Source organism: Nylanderia fulva, unplaced genomic scaffold (assembly GCF_048542155.1).
Source record: "Nylanderia fulva isolate GAGA-0341 unplaced genomic scaffold, ASM4854215v1 Scaffold123, whole genome shotgun sequence".
Taxonomy (NCBI): domain Eukaryota; kingdom Metazoa; phylum Arthropoda; class Insecta; order Hymenoptera; family Formicidae; genus Nylanderia; species Nylanderia fulva.
The window spans coordinates 228857-246468 of NW_028189443.1; the positions used below are offsets into that span (position 1 = coordinate 228857).

Consider the following 17612-nt stretch of genomic DNA (forward strand, 5'->3'; position numbering starts at 1 on the left):
TTTTTTTTGTCCCTGGATCAAGTAACTTTCTAGTGGTTTTGTTTAAATGAAGAAATACACACATATGTATATTTATATTCATGATTTATTATATTTATAAGGTGTTTTTTCACAAAAATATTAGCATATTTTAAAAATATTTTGTCTAAATTTTTTATTTTTGCATCAATGAATTTGTTTTGGAAATTAACATAATTTTTCTTTGCATTATTATATTTATTTAATTTCTGTTGAATTTGTACTATTTATTAATAATGCTTATACTGGACTATTTTCTGAATTGTAAGAAGCAGATAAAGCGACCTGTGTTTCTGCAGAAGTATCTTTTTTCAAAATTTCACGAAGTGTCATTGTGGCATAAGTACTGGATTCTAAACATACTTCAATGATTAATGCCTTGTTCTTTCCATCTGAAAATAATATAAATGTAATACAAACTCTTGAAATAAACATTTTGTATAAACGTGAAAAGAACTTATTTACTTGGATTATTCTGCGGAGTTACATGCTTTCTCATTTCGTCAATATCTGCGAGAATAAGATTATCATGCTTTTGTTCATAATTCATAATTTTCCAAGATAGTTTCGTCGGGATTTGTAATATTTTTCTATAGGCACCACTCAAACTGTATTTTCTAGAAAAGGTAGCAGACAATAATAACAATTTGCTATAATTTAATTAAAATTTAAAGTTAAAGTTGCAGATTAAAAATACTTACTTATTGTTTTGTTTAAGATCAGTAGTTAATTCGTCCTTTGCTAAAAATTCATCGTACCAAGCTTTAGCATACGATGGATATGTAACTTTCCATCCAGGTTGAGGCATAACTACATCGGCTAAAGTGTAATTCGGTAAATCTTCTTCTGTAAGACTTCTTACTATTGACAAATTTTGCTCTGAACTTTCTTCACTTGGTTTATTTGCTGCTGGCTCAATATTGATTTCTTCAGTATCGTCACTAGTATTTAACATAGTTTCATCAGTTATATTCTTGTTATAAACTAGATCACCCACAATTACATTTGTCCCGAATTGTTTTATTCTTCTCGACACAATATGATTCCAAACGAAGCTTTGATAAGCATGGATGTACATTAACCGAATGTTTCGCGGAATATAATCAAGAGCGCCTAAAGGATTATTCTGCCCCGATGTTTGTAGACCTTTCAAAAGTCGGGCTTCAATTTTGTCGATTCTTTGAATCTTAGAGTAAGCAGCATGAGCATCTTTTGAAGACGCATAAATTTGTCTAGCCTCTGCCAACTCAGTGTCCTGTTCTCCAGGCCGTGGTTTCAGAATTAACTCAATCGCTTCATGAAATTTACCTAATTGGAAAAAATTTCTTGTAATATATTTATACTTCCCAGATAGCGAGCATATGTTATTTCGATGTTTAATGACATCAGTTTGCTACTTGGTGATTTAATATTAAATAATATTAAATCAAAGTGCTATGTGATAATACGGAGAACAATAATTACCTTGAAGTAAACGTTTCCCAATTTCGTGCGTAGGTATAGAAGCTACTGTACCAAATCTTTGTAAACCATAATAATTAATGAAGCCATTGTCGCGCAATGATGTCATTGCTTGCTCGATCTCTTCATCTGTTCCACAAACGTTTCTTAATGCTATTTTAAACTGATTGCCACTTAGCATGCCCAATTTCAACTTGTTCTTAGTGTATTTAAAATTTCCTACATATAAGCCGCGTATACTTGAACAAGCTCTCAATATGTTGCGTGCATCCACCTTCCACAAACTGACCCACTGAGTCGTCCACGCTCGACGATCTTTTGTACCAGCGTAATCAAAATTGTTAACTCGTATTCGCATATTTGAGGCTAATCGGTTCAAAGCATCGATTGTATCCATATTCATTTTGTGCAACAGAAAATGACAATAATCGCCATCGCGTTTCTTCCAATCTATTCTGGTGTCTTTGCGTATGTTGTGATCTGTTATAGAACAAAAAAGAAATATAAATGTAAATATAGATGTTTAATATAACAGGGTGCATACTTAAATCTTATAAATAAATTCCATGGTTTCCCAGGTGTACTTTTGTTCACAATTCCAAGTAAAATTAAAGTATTATTTTTAATATAATAATATAATATTATATTTCATATTAGAATATATTTTAATATACTTTATATAAATCTAATGAATTTTATTCTTTAAAGGTATATTTGAAAATAAATCAAAAGGGTAATTTTGAAAAAAATTCCATAAGTATTCCAAGACTTTTCAAGGTAGAAAAAATTCCCTGAGAATTCCAGGTTTTCTAGATTTTTCCAGGTAGTATACACCCTGTATAAACATTGATAACTCACCATATTTAATGTTTTTAGTATTTGGGACAATTGTGATAAATTTCTTATTGTCTTCATCTTTTGTTTGGCTGATAACATTTGCCAAATTTTGTGCGATTGTATGAATAATCCTGCGCTCAGCTTTGTCTATATTTGTTACATCGATCTGTATAGTCGAAGGATTTTCCTTCAGAACTTGAAGTTGATCCCATACTTCTGGAGAAACCTTTGTTTTTAGATCCTCGATATTTACATTATTATCCGGATCATTTGGAATGTTCTGGTGAGTCAGCTTGGCCACTTGTCCATCGAGATCTATCTCGTTAACATGAAAATCAGTGTATCGCTCCTTAATTATTCCAGAAAAGCCAGGGTGCTTGCCGATGTACTCAGTAATCCCTAAGTCACACTCCTTTAGTCTACTGCCGATCTCCAATTTGGTCCTCTTTGCATTTACTCTTGGTAATTGCTCATGATTGCGTTTATAGCCACTTCGGAAATTGCATCTTAAAGCCTCTTTAGAATTTTGGTCACCACCTTAACAAAAATAATTTCCTTTCGTTAACTAGAATTATTCGCAAATGTTTACTGCTGTAATAAACAATTAATTACCTTCTTGTTCTGATTTTTGCCCGGCAAATTTTTTACTCGCATTTTCGGCAGACATGATTACGTTATTTAAATAAATTGCTTGTAATAAAAATATATATTGTTACGTCTTAACAATTAGATCTGTTTTTCTAAATGTAGTTGTTGCATTCGTTGAAAATCCGATAAGTAAAAATACGAATGCTTATACAGAAACACTTCTTTTATACAGAAACACGTGTCCCGAGAGAGAGCTGCCATATTCTTTCTATCAAGGTTTCGAATTTTACTCTTGGATTTATTAAATTTTTAAAAATTATTATATTTGAGTTTAAAAGCAATTTTTTATACTATCTCTCTTCCTTTTTAGAATTTAATTGTTTAATAATAAAAAGGGAAAGGATATAATATATTTTTTTTCATTTCCATTCATCACATGTTGGTTAGAGAATGAAGCGATAATTTAGTTTCAGGAATTCACCTACAGATGTCATCACTTTGTCAAAATGCCGCCATATTTCTTTCCACATTTTTAGCGCCATTTGATAGTCGCATCTTCACGCAGCAGTGTCCTTCTCGTGCGAAGAAAAACTCGAGAATATGTCTGTTACAATCTCTATACACTTACACAAGGTATTCATTTTTAAATATTTATAATAGTAATAATCAAGAAGCTCTAAACTTGATTTGATTGATAGGAAAATTTATTGATATTAATGAAAAACGTGTGCATACATGAAATCGATTTTTCTCTTATAAAGTTATGGCGTCGATTTCTCATCGCTTATTTTATATATTTATAATATATAAAATAAGTATATATACGCGTATGTACTTAAAAATATAGATTATAATATTTACATATGAAAATAACTATATATATATATATATATATGAAATATATACAATAATTATATTTAATTATATTTTAATTTATATTTTTTTATTATATTTTATTTCATATTTTTTAAATATATATTATATTTATTTTTATTTAATGTATTAATATTAATACATATATGAAACAGAGTTTATATATATATATATATATATATATATATATGTCTTTTATTTCACGTTACAAACACTTAAACAATAAAAATGTTTATTTTTATTTTTTAAGACATATTATGGAGAAAAAGACTCTTTGCAGCAGAGAAGTGAATTCATCATAGAACTGCCAACACAAAGAGTGCAACGAATTCTCCTTTCATTCTAGACGCTCCTTGAAAAAGGAGCAGCAGTCAGCGTTGATTACGCGAAAATGCCCCGAGAGATCCGTATCGTCGTGTGGGAGGACAACGCATACATGGATAATCATAACCTCAGGTGAGCGCGTAAAAAATGTGTAGAATAAGGATGAAGGTCAGAATCGGGATCTGTAATTTCCCCGTAAATCGAAATTTCGCAAGCGTATTTTATAAATAAACAATAAAAAAGAATCTAACACTGTTGAATAATTCGCGAAAAATTTAACCAAGACATATATATATATATATATTATATATTCCCTCTCTTTATTTTACACACTAAAAAATTTTAAAATTGATATAAATATTTATTTCAATAATGCTTAATAAATTATTAATTTAAAACAAATATTTGTCTGTTTTGAAAAGGATTTTCATATGTCAAATAAATATTTTTCACATCCAATCAATATTATTGGTTTCAAATAAATGATTTATTAGACATGCAGTATTGAAATAAATATATATTTATTCGAATTCAATAAATTTTCTTTATATAGCGTTTAAAATAAAGAGAATATATAATATATAAAATATATAAAATAAATAAAGAAATATATAAAATATAAAATAAACAAGGGAATATATATATATATATAAATATATATAAGATATGTAAAATATATAAAATATATAAAATAAACAAGGGAATATATATATAAAATATATATAAGATATGTAAAATATATAAAATATATAAAATAAACAAGGGAATATATATATAAAATATATATAAGATATGTAAAATATATAAAATATATAAAATAAATAAGAGAATATATATACATATATATATAAAATATATAAGATATGTAAAATATATAAAATATATAAAATAAAGAGAAGTGACCCTGAAGGGGAAGAGTAGGACGCCGCGAGTGTACGAAACACGCCGCGAGGGGTCACGAGAAGCGAGGGGGGGGGAGGGGGAGGGGGAAGAGTACACACGCGCGGATACTACGCGCGCGTCGAGAGTAAAGGGGGCGGGGGAGGGGGAGGACGCGCGCCATCAGTCCAACGCGAGCCACGGTCGAGTGCGGATCGCGCGCGTGTGCGCGCGCGCGAGATTTAACGTCGCGTTTTCCGTCAGTGGGCGTCATCGCGTCCACGTCGTCGTCGTCGAGGACGCGGCTCATCTCGTAGCCGGTGTTTCCGGCGCATCTCCGTTTAATTCCTTCGTCGACGTGAAATTTTGACAGTTCCGCGATAATAACGAATATATATATATATATATATATACTACGCGTAATCTTCGATCGTCTCGCTCTCGATTTATATCTCGTATCTCGATTCTGCGATGCGTAGATAAGACGCGGACGCGGGAAAAAACGGATGCGCGTGTGGACGACGTGCGTGCTGGTGCCGGCTACAGCGACGCGGGATGAGCGCCAGAGAAGTCACCCTCTTCGGCGGATCCCCCTGGGGCTTCCGCATGCACGGCGGATGCGATACACATCAACCCCTGCGCATCTCCAGGGTGAGTGAACGTCTATTAATTTTTTCTTTCGTAATCACGCGATAATGCAAATCGCAAATATTTATATATATATATATATATATATATATATATATATATATAGAATAATATAATGCATTTTTCTCGATCTCGCTTGATCACGTGATCGCGATTTAATTTTTTTGAAATTATTTCAAAGTGACATTTGTTGAGGTTATATTTGTTTTATTTCGCGAAGAAACATAATATAATATATATACATAATATATACATATATATACATAAATATAATGCTATAATATATATATATTATTTATACTATATTTATTTATATATTATATTATGTTTCTTCGCGAAATAAAAAAATTATAAATTATAAAAAAAATAAATTATTTATATATTTTTTTATATATTATATTATGTTTCTTTTGCGAAATAAAAAAATTATAAATTATAAAAAAAATAAATTATTTATATATTTTTTTATATATTATATTATGTTTCTTCGCGAAATATAAAAAATTATAAATTATAAAAAAAAATAAATTATATAATTCGATTTTCTTGCGAAAAAATACAATATATATATACATACAGATATACTATTTGTATTATTTTATAATATTTCATGTTTTTGGAAATATTATTATATATACATTATTGCACAGCGAAACACGATAGTGCGTAATGTTAACTGTTATTATTGATAATAATTATTCGCTTGTACTCTGTGTGATATAGAACAGAACAGGATGCGTCAATCGTATGATTTATGTTGAACGCGATGCACAGACAAATCGAAGTGATACTGGAAATGTAATCACAATTATGTCACATTCCGAATTTGAATACTTGATGAAGCTATATCACTCTGTACTTATTAATTAACAAATATCATATTGCACATATGTATATAGCTAAATTTCGATGCAGTTCTCATTGCATCGCATTAAATGTCTCCATCATCGATATTCTTATAAAGTTTATCGCGAAAACGCAGATTAAAAAAAAAAGAAGGCTCTGAGAGAACGATTTTTCCTCGTTATTATCCAATTTAGCGGGTTTTGAACTTGCTACGTTTATCGTGAATGGTGAAACGAGATAATCGCGTAAGTGGAAAAAGTTGCATCGATCCGCCCGTGTCATGCCGTATACTTTTATCACTGAACGCGCCACCGTAATTTTTCTCAAGGCCCCTACTGCGACTCTATAGCCACTTTCATGTGTCTTGTTTAGTTTACGAGAAATTAGAAACACGTAGAACTCCTTTACAGGAAACTATAATTTTGTTTTTTTTTTCGTAAGAAAATAAAATTAATATACAGTTACGTGCAAAATAATAGCACCGGTTGAAAAAATGAGAGGAATATTTTCTCTACCATCGACAAGTGATTATTAAAGAATTTCCTGGTATATTCGTCAGTTTGTTCGAGGACCTCAAAAGTCAGAATTTAATCTTAGATAGGTATACATATAGTCAAGACAGTTAAACATGGTGCAGGGAACATACAAATTTCCCTCATTTTTTCAACCGGTGCTATTATTTTGCACCATAACTGTACATCATAATATATTCATTGTTAGTCGATAAGTGCAATTTTCTTACTCTTGATTAGATCATCTTATAATCTATATAGAAATTTCCTGTTTGTCCGATGCGAATTAAATAAGGAGATCGCAATTGCATAATCTAATGTAAAGTAAAATTGCCAATGTTTATGTTCCTTTTTCTTCGAAAAAGATTATTATTTTATATTATTTTTTTATATTATTTTTTATATATTTGATATATATATATATATTATGTTTTATTTTTATATATTTTTTTTCTCATATGTTGGTTACACTTTGATCGATGCTTCTCGCTGAGTAAGCTTTTCCTGGATTTTTATTACGATTCGAATGAAGTCGACTTTTGATGAATTCACACTTTCTTTAAACCGAGCGATCAAATCATAATTTATTTATCTTGGAATAGATAAAAAGCGATAACAATTCGACTGATGGTTTCCAAGAAAAAGGTACATAAAGAACGGGAAATCAAATTTACTGGATATATTTTGCTGTTGCTCAATATTGTTTTTAAACACTTAGACATATCCAAAAATTATTTTAGGTAGTTATCGTTATATTGGGAAAGTAATCTAATTTTTTTTCTGAGAAAAAGAAAAATAATTTTACAATCATATTCAAGTGTGCATTTTTTATCTCGGAAGATCAGATCGCACCCAGTAATTTATTCGAATTTTATAATCACGCGAGAGAGAGAGAAAAACGACGTAATCGCGACTATGAAACAACCTATGATCACTTACTTAGCTACGATTTCAGACATTCGATAGTTGGGTCTGTTGAGCCACGGCGAAGGCCGACTCGACGAAGACCTTGACGTCTTGTACCGTTGCCACGTGTAATGTCACAACGACGAACTTTACTTTATTCGGGTCCACGACCACGTGTATTCGGCGTGGACTATGAAGATAACGCAAATTAACGACGGTCTTCTTCTCGCGGTTGCCTAGCAAAATCGATCTTCTGGCACGCGAGATGCTCCTGGCTAAATTTTCTTTGCTAAAATTGGAGTAGTTCATAAATACAAGGTGTATTATAAATCACGTCGCATCTCTGGAGAATGAATTCGTCAAGTTAAAATAAGTCGAAAATTAAGAATGATAAAATTACATTTGAGCATTCTTTAAAGAGTTATTCAAAATAATATGTGTTAATAATATATGTAAAATAATATTATAATTTAATTAATTAATTAATTAATTTATTAAATTAGTTAATTTATTTTATGTTTTGGTTTTCAACTTAAATAAAAATAAATTTGTGATTGTAACATTTTAAAAAAAAGCTCAAACGTAATTTTGTCATTCTTTATATTCGACTTATTTTGACTTGACGAATTCAGAGGAATTTCCAGAGTAATTAGAGATGCGGCGTGATTTATGATACATCCTGTATATGTGAATATATTTCCGTGAACACCCGTTCAAATCTTTCGATTTTTCTTTGCTGTAATTGCTTAATAATTAAATGACTGTATAATTTAAGACGATAGACATTATTTTTAATTAAATGTCAATTAAGTGTCTCCGCGTAACGTGAATCGTCACATTGTCGCCAGCATTGAAAAAAATTCTGGTGTCAATTTCGAAGGTGTTTCCCACGTGCGCAGAGCTTTGCTTCGCTATCGCGGCGCGACACGTGATCTTTTATTATGTAACGTAGGTGATGTTGTGACGCGGCAAATGATTCATAAATGCTACAAGCGCGCAAATTGTTGCAACGCAAGCAATGTGAGACGGAACTTTGTTTGAATTGCATATCAGGCGCGTGACATGAATACAACATATTTTACTGCGCTGACGCGGAAAACACATTTCCGAGTCGCGATCCGAAAACACATTCGTCTTCTCCAGTTGATGCGGGTCAAAGGTCGCGTTAAAATTGCGGCAATTCGTGCCGCCGTACTTTCCAGTTCGACGAAATGCGGAATATATCATCGTGGCATATCTCTCCTTGGCATTTCCATCAGTTCCTTCGATATAGCGATAACCTTATTAGCATCGCGGCCTTAAGATTTACTTTCAGCTTAATTTGCATCATAGTTAACTGTTTAACCTTTCTGTGTCAATATCCAAAGCAATTTTAAATGTTAAAAACGTGTCGCAACTCTTCAAGTAACAAACTGACGTTATTTTGACGTCTAATCACATCAAAAACCCTTTGTATTTTGTTTCGGGTGGAGAAAAAACCCGATTTGATGTCATTTTGATGTCTAATGACATCAGTTTGACGTCAAAATGATGTACGTTTGCTACCTGGGTTTTTTCTCCACCCGAAACAAAATACAAATTTTTGACGTGATTAGAACAATCACGCCCGAAATAATCCAAGTAGCAAACTGACGTCATTAAACGTCAAAATAATGTCATTTTGACGTCTAATGATGTCAAAATGATGTTACCCATCTACAATTTTTTCATCTTTTCATCAATGTATGGGTATCAATTACGTATTTTATAAGGTTTCCGAATACAAAAACCCTTTGCATTTTTCCAAGTAGCAAACTGGTGTCGTTAAACGTCTAAATGACGTCATTTTAATATCTAATGACATCCGTTTGCTACTTCGGAAAATACAAAGGGTTTTTGTATTCGGAAACCTAAAATACGCAATTGGTATACCCATACATTGATGAAAAAATGATAAAATTGTATATTGATAGAGGATTTAAGCATGAATTTACATGCTTAAATTATCATTGGGCAAATTTTGATGAACTCTGAACAAATAACGCGTGCAAATTTGCGAGTCGTACAGATTAAAATTAATTTATTATGTATATTAGCAACTCCGTGCGAACTCTCGATGTTACTGACCGAGCAACTGCGCGTTATATCTACAAGTGTGTACAGAGCTTAAATTCGAGGCTTAATCGGTTAATGTGTTGCTTGACGAAGAGTTACAACGACGTTCTTTCACATACGATCCGTCTCTTATCAGTGCCGTCTATGCAGAAAATTATTCTCCTTCGAGTGAGCAGCACGTGTTCGGTATTAACGATTAACGTTTCATACTGTGCCGCTTTGTATCCCGTCGAGTATACGGCGCGTTGTTGTTGGCAGAAAATTGAGAGTAGTTGAAGAAGCAACTCTTGAATGCCTTCTCTCTCTCTCTCTCTCTCTCTCTCTCTTGAATCATAAGTTACATTAAAGGTGGCAAACTGCAAACGCAAGCAGCAAAAAGAAAGAAGGAAATATATAAATAAATAAACGGAAGAGTTCCACGTGACATTGACCTCGCGTTTTCAAGGCCGCAAGAAACTGGCACGCAATCGTGACGCAATCGTGTGTGAACCGGTAACGCGAAAGGAGCCTGATGACATTAATTAGCACAGTTGCACGACAATTTGCGGCCGCGAAAGGCAAACACGGTTTCTTGTGGGTTAGCCGACTGTTTTGCGGAAGTCTACGTCGAAAGCCTCTTATTTTTTTTCTCACACGAGTTGATTACTATGACACTTTACTATCCGGTTTTTCGCGCCGATAGTTTCTTTAATAGTTTTTTTACGGATCAATCGTGTTATCATAATCAAGAGAAAGATATGTCGTAATTGCTGTAATAACCCAGGTAGCAAGCATACGTCATTTTGACGTGGAAACGTGGAACGATGTCATTAAACGTCAAAATGACGGCATTTTGATATCTAATAATGTCAGTTTGCTACTTGGAAAGTGTGCGAATGAGCGAATTTGATGAAAAGATGAAAAAATTGTATATTGATGACGTCATTTTGACATCTAATGACGTCAGTTTGCTACTTGGGAAGTGTGCGAACGAGCGAATTTGATGAAAAATTGGATCCAATGATCCAAGTCGATTATTAGAGAGCCTCGAAAATTAAATGCTCGTTACGAGCGTTTGTTTGCGTCAGAATGGCCACCTACAGTGAATAATAGGCAGTTTATGCTTATATGAGCGCAAATGAATTAAAGGTTGCGTCCTGTTATTCTTCCGTCCTGCGGTGGTCTTAATTAACATAGTGACCCCGTTGACGATTGCGCAATATATCCAAATCGAGACCAAACCGTGTCTTTTAATATTCATCGATTATGTATGCTTCTCATATCTAGAGAGTGTATACATATAATCTGACTAAAGAAGCAACACAATTTTTATAAATTTCGCCTGACGCGAATTTGTCGCATTTGGCCAGGACGAAAGGACGAAATACGTCGTTCTGGCAAATTGCTTTTCCGGGAATCGCGATCAAAATTTACAATGCACATTTCCGCCATTTAATCGTGCGCTATAAATGTTAATCAGTCTCGTCCGGCCCGGAAGAAAGACAGAGAGAAAGAGAGCGACACGTTTCGCGAGGAACTACTAGAGTTCCACTTTAAGGCACAGTGGCTCCGTTCCATATAATCCTAGGTCGTCCTCCCCGATTCCCCGACGTTCCGATGCCGGTGATGTTTCATTTTAATGCTCGCGGGAAGATATATATTTCGTTTCGCCCCGTCGGAGATCCTTTTCGTTTTCTCAGCCAGACTGAAACCGGTCACGTGCTATCGACTTCGCGCACGGAATTCCACGCGGGGCTGCCTTCGATCTTTTATATCGGGCGAATTAGTTTCACGTACGATGTACACATTTTAAGTTCCGGACGAAAGAATAGCATCCTCTTTTTAAGGGGATCCTAACACTGTCTTGTTTTACCGATAAAACGATCATTTTTCTACATCCTTTCTTTTAATTTTTTTGCTTTTAACATAAACTCGATAGGTTCCGGCTTCGTTTCTATATATATATTTTTTTTAATCGTGGAAAAGCATTTATTATTCTGTTCAACCAATAAAATGAAAAAGATGCAGAAAAATGATCGTTTTATCGGTAAAATAGCCTAAGTAGCAAACTGATGTCATTTTTTTACTATTAATTAAAAATTTTTTTTTGTTTTTAATATAAAATCGATAGACCCGGATAATCCAGCTTAGTTTCTATATGTACTTTAATCGTGGAAAAGCATTTATTATTCAATTCAATTAATAAAAAGAAAAAGGTGCGGAAAAATGATCGATAAAACAGCCCAAGTAGCAAATTGGCGTAATTAAACGTCATTTTGATGTCTAATGACGTCATTTGACGTCAGAATGACGTCGCTTGCTATCTGGGTGGGCGGTGTTAGGATGATCTTAAGAAGATGCTGCCGGTGTTCTATTTTACCGACTTTAAGTTAAGTTAGATTCACTTTTTATTGAATATACAGATTGAAAAATCCTCACAATGAAAGTACTGATAATAATGAATGGGCAGAGCTATCCAGCAACTCATTTTTGTTGTTTTATGTTTCGACATCGATTCCGCACGCAAATATACATACTTAATTAATTCAAGTACGAATCTTTTCATACAGGCTTTTAATCTCATTTTTATTACTTCTGTATTATTTCTTTATGTCATCTCTATTGGGAGCGCCATATTTTATGCATAAATAAACTGCAGAACTTTTGTATTAAATAAATATTGTTATGAGCTGATGCGAGAAACCGACAAAAAAAACTGTAATTGTTTAACTTTTATTGTTTTTTTATACGAAATTACAGCGCTTCCCGTTCATTATTATAAGTACTTTAATTGTGGAGAAGGGTTTTTCAATCTGTATAGCCAATAAAAAGAAAAGCCCTTGAATTCAAAGTCGGTAAAACAGTCATGGTCAGCATCCCCTTAAGGAGGACTATCGAAAACAAAACTTTGTACCACGTATTTACGCGACCGGCCGCATAACTCTTGGTTAGAAAGTACGATTTAATTTATTCGCATATTTCTCTTCCCTATCCTGTAATTTCGCGCGCGCGTCTGAACACTTCTTTACGACGAGGCTCGCCTTGGAGCGTGTCGAATGTATAAGTAATCGCAGCATTTTCGATCTCTATATATGCGCGAGCGGATAGCTAGCTTTACCACTATGTCGAGCGATGACATAGGGTGGTTAATCAACGAAAATAGACGGCACAGTAGTGGCGTCCAGTCGTTGCACCACCGGTTTACGGTACGGATACGTCATCGCTCATGTCGTAATGTACATATATATATGTAACGCACGAGTCGTACTAAACGTCCCGCCCTCATCGCACAAAGTGCTCGGTTATAACGGGCTTTATTACGAAGGCAAATAAATTCATCCGACGAACCTTATTATTCCTTGAGCATTTCTCGGCGGCCCGTCGTCGCATTTCAGATGAGCGCGAGAATTTTACACGCAACGCAGCTTCTTACATCAATCTTTAAATCATATTTTTTTTTTATTTAAATACTGTGGAAATTACCCTTTCTTCTCGGATAAATTGTGAACCGAGCGTTGATTTAATCTCTCCGTCAACAACCTGGATCTTCTAAAGCGCAAGCGAAGCAAATTCAAATTTTGCTTTGTATAAACAATTGGGTTTAATATCTGGCTTTTAAATCTATATTGTAATAAAAATGTTAAGAATAACAGGATATTGTAATAGAATTATTAAAAAATAATCTAGAATTTTTTTTATATTTTTTAAAAGTCTAGAACATAAAAATAATATGAGGTGAACTTAAAAGATCCAGTTTGCTGATGGCGTTATAGTAAAAAAGAAAAAAGATTGCTGACGGAGGGTTAAAACGAGACCTGACGGATGATGTTTGAGAAGAGAGAGGATTTCCTTCAATGTTTTATATCTCGTATCAAAAGTATCTATTACCACGATATTAACTCGTTTAGCTGTCGTGTATTTAATCCTCCGGTTGAACGTTCTCGACTTGACATCTCTCGCAAGTAAGGATACAAGCTGTGGGCGGAACTCGCAAGAGAAGCGACGGGTTAAGGAGTTCAATGCAATCTCTTTTTCTTTCCCGGCGTGCATAGACGATCGTTTATTGCTATCGAGCATTAGAGATGAGCAGCTGCATCCCTCGTCGGTATCAATTTGGTGTGCTCGACCTCCGACCCCGGGGCAAACGTCCATTAATTTACACTTATCTCCCGCCGCGCTCGTTCACCGTTTCTCATCGGTTACGTTTGCATCTCTCTCGGAATGATAGAATGACGAGTCCGGGTTGGATTCTCTCGTTTAAATCGACGGATGTAAATTGGACTCTTCGGATATAAACGCGCCGGCTTAAAAATAGATATTCGCCGCGAGCGGGAGTGGATATACAGGGTGTATCTAAATAAGTGCGCAAAATTTTTTAGAGGGAAATTAAGTTGCTTTGTTGAAAATTAAGAGGGAGGGGAAGAAAATTACTTATATAAACATATACCGAGGGGGTAATCACTTAATGTAATCGTGGGACAGTGTCCCCGAAATCATTATGAAATCCTTATGAAATTCTTATGAAATCCCGTGTAATCGTTTGCAATCAGATTTAATTGATAAAGTCAAATGAAATCATGCGGAATCATTAGAAATCATAATGAAATCATATGTAGTCAGCAGAAATCATTTTGAATTTTCGTGTAATCATTGGAATCATGTGTAACCATTATGAAATCTGTGATGAAATCATGTGTGGCACGAGCACTTTCCGTAGTAAATTGCGATCAAATTCAAGATAAAATGCTATTTATAATTTTATGTGTCACATAAAATCCTAAATAATTACATGTGCAATCACGAAAATGCATTGTGTAATCAGATGAAATCATTACTTTCATGAAATGATTTCATATGTAATGAAAAAAATCCATTTGCAATCAGATGAAATCATTTGTAATCAGATGAAATCATTTATAATCAGATGAAATCGTTTGTAATTAGATGAAATCATGAAATCAAATGAAATCATGAATCAAATAAATCATGTAATCTGTGGGACAACATTTTAGCTAGTGGTTACCCCCTCGACATATACTCTAATATCCCTCCCTGAGGAGTTAGACTTTTCTAAAAAGGGAGGAAAAGTTTTTATTTTTTTCTCAAATTTCAGACAAATTAAGAAAATGAAGCTTGGTGGATATTTTCCACTAATAAAGAGGATATTTACTAATATTTTTTTGAGTTTTTTTTTGTATCGTTATAATGGGAATGAAATCAACAGCCCCTATTTAATTTTTTTAACTTTCTTATTTTTAGAGTATATGTTTATTATATAAGAAACCCCTCTTAGATTTTTTTCGACAAAGAATCATCTAAATTTTTTCGCACTTATTTAGATACACTCTGTATATATGCGTTATACGTTCAACTTCGATTAATAAGCGAGTTTGCTTCTTGGAGGAATTTCAAACGCGCGCGCACGATTGTGTTTTGATGAACGTATAACCGAATTTCCGAAATCTGCGAAAATCATTCTCTCTCTCTCTCTCTCTCTCTCTCTGTTCGAAATTATGCGACGCATTTTATCGCGGGTTCGACGAGTAATTGGGGATAATAATCGAAACGGCGCAGTAATATTCGCCTCGCCGGAATGCTAAAGTCCGATAATGAAATAAATTAATAGACGCGCGCTCGCGCGTTTGTATTAATTTAACATATAAATTGTCATTGTTTTAACGTTTCGAGATTGAGAGCATTTTCCGGCCACCCTCGGGCGAGGGAGAATCATTCTGCTTCAATTTACAAATAGATTAAAATCGGCGTATTTAACTTCTGTACTGCATTGTTCCAAATTGCGTTATTTATACCGTAGCATTTCGCTGCGGTTCGAGGAGCGAGAGGACGCGCATCCACGAATCCACGAGGAGCCGCATCCGCGCGCGGCTTAATTCATTGTTCAAAGCTGCGAGCGTAATAACGCGACGGCGTGAAAGCCGTCGAGTTTCGTAACAAGACCGTGAACGGCGATAAGTAACGCATCCCGACGCGAGACATGACATTAATAGAAACTTGTAACTCGCTCCAAGTACTCTCCGCACTACGAATACGGCAACGACAACATTGTGTCATTAATATATATTATCCCTTTCTCTCTCTCTCTCATCGGTATTTTTTCTACAGTTCATTAAAAATTTATTCTCGCCACTAGGCAACACCAGTTTGACATAAGGTGTCATACCGAAAATATACAAGTAGATCTTGTTACTTGGAGACAATTTTTTCACAGAAAAAATAAAAATATTAAGGCATCAATAATTTTGTTAAATTCTTAATTATTTTCGAATTATAAGCGATTGAAAATAAAGGCTTTTTTTGCAAATTAAGTCTTGTGGAAATAAAATATTAACAAAACCACGCATTCTCCAATTAATTTTAAGTAGAGTTTACTTTAATAAAATTTTAATTTAAGATTATAAATATACATTAAGAAATTATATTGTAAACGACTCAACTGGCTTCAGTAATCTTTATTAGTTGAATATCAGAAATTTATTACAGACTACGTTTCGACCTTTGGTTTAGGTCTTTTTCAAGTCTCAAATAAAATAAAAACAAAACTTCTACATGTTATAATTCTCTATATAATTTTAACGTGTCAGCTAAATATTTCGTAAGAATGATAAAGCACGAACTAAGTTAAACAGCCTTTATTATTCTATCATAGATAGGATTAATTTCTATGATATTTAATTAATAAAGATTATTGAAGCCAATTGGATCGTTTACAACAATTTCTTAATTTATTCTTTACCGGCGACACATCAATACTTTCTGTAAAGATATATGATGGAAAAAATTGGGAATATGCAAAAAATGATGGCCTCCTTCGACATTTTTGCAAAGGAAAAATCGTCTCCAAATAACGAGATCTTATATATTTTTGGTGTGATACTTTATGTCAGACACCCTATATATATAAAATTGCAATAATTCGCTTATAAAGAAAAACTGATATACTTGATTACGATTCTAGTTGAAGATTGAAATTTGCTTGGATAATATTATTAAAATTAGTTTTAATCCTCTGTCGGCAATTATTTTTTTACTAGCCATCAGCAAATTGGATTTTTTTTTAAATTTACTTTATATTATTTTTATGTTCTGGACATTTACAAAATCCCAAAAAATTCTGGATTATTTGTTAATATCTCTAGTAGAATATTCAACAGATTTTAAAGCCAATTATTCATACAAAGCGAAATTTGAGAATCCTAGAATATAGAAATTATATAGGATGAGCTTAAAAACTCAGTTTTCTGACGGAGGGTTAATTAAATATCACTATTTGATGATAATTAAGAGAAAAAATGTATAATAATAAATTAATAAATAAGAAAAATGGAAATTTGCTTGTGTCTTAAAAGACCCAGTTTGCTGACGGAGAGTTAAAACAATCTACAACGACATTGTGTCATTAATACATTATCTCTCTCTTGGTATTTTTTCTTCAGTTTATTAAAAATATATTCTCGCCACCAGGTGAGATTATTCGCATACGCAGGTATTGTAAATTCATGCTTAACATTGCAAATCTCTAGTGACAATTTTTAATATAGATTGCACCGGTTCCTTTATAAAGAAAAAACTAGCCATCAGCAAATTGGATTTTTTTAAAGTTTATTTTATATTATTTTTATGTTCTGG

The 17612-nt window shown here is 33.3% G+C and overlaps 2 protein-coding genes across 17 annotated transcripts in view; one reads left to right on the forward strand and one right to left on the reverse strand.

The window, feature by feature from the left end:
* Positions 1–67: 67 nt before the first annotated feature.
* Pus7 (pseudouridine synthase 7) lies at positions 68–3186 on the reverse strand. Its single transcript, XM_029302675.2, has 6 exons — positions 2929–3186; positions 2338–2853; positions 1483–1959; positions 720–1326; positions 484–635; positions 68–410 (listed from the first exon to the last, which is right to left on the reverse strand). Exons 1-6 carry the CDS (start codon positions 2981–2983, stop codon positions 259–261), a joined length of 1959 nt encoding a protein of 652 aa, XP_029158508.2. The 5' UTR covers positions 2984–3186; the 3' UTR covers positions 68–258.
* Positions 3187–5178: 1992 nt separating this feature from the next.
* The window catches only part of LOC114930817 (uncharacterized), a 118532-nt gene continuing 106098 nt past the window's right edge, over positions 5179–17612 (forward strand). For all 16 annotated transcript variants that reach the window (XM_085479566.1, XM_085479573.1, XM_085479567.1 and 13 more), the window contains exon 1: positions 5179–5631. In XM_085479566.1, coding sequence (XP_085335692.1) covers positions 5536–5631 — 96 coding nt within the window. In that variant the 5' untranslated portion in view covers positions 5179–5535. The remainder of the gene's footprint in view (positions 5632–17612) is intronic.

What these genes read in the sequence shown, in the direction of transcription:
- Pus7 (XM_029302675.2), bottom strand. Translation starts at nt 2,983, where the DNA reads ATGTCTGCCGAAAATGCGAGTAAAAAATTTGCCGGGCAAAAATCAGAA. An exon ending in GATCTTAAACAAAACAATAA is followed by an intron (nt 636 to 719) that starts GTAAGTATTTTT and finishes TACCTTTTCTAG; the next exon opens with AAAATACAGTTTGAGTGGTG. An exon ending in AACTCCGCAGAATAATCCAA is followed by an intron (nt 411 to 483) that starts GTAAATAAGTTC and finishes TATTATTTTCAG; the next exon opens with ATGGAAAGAACAAGGCATTA.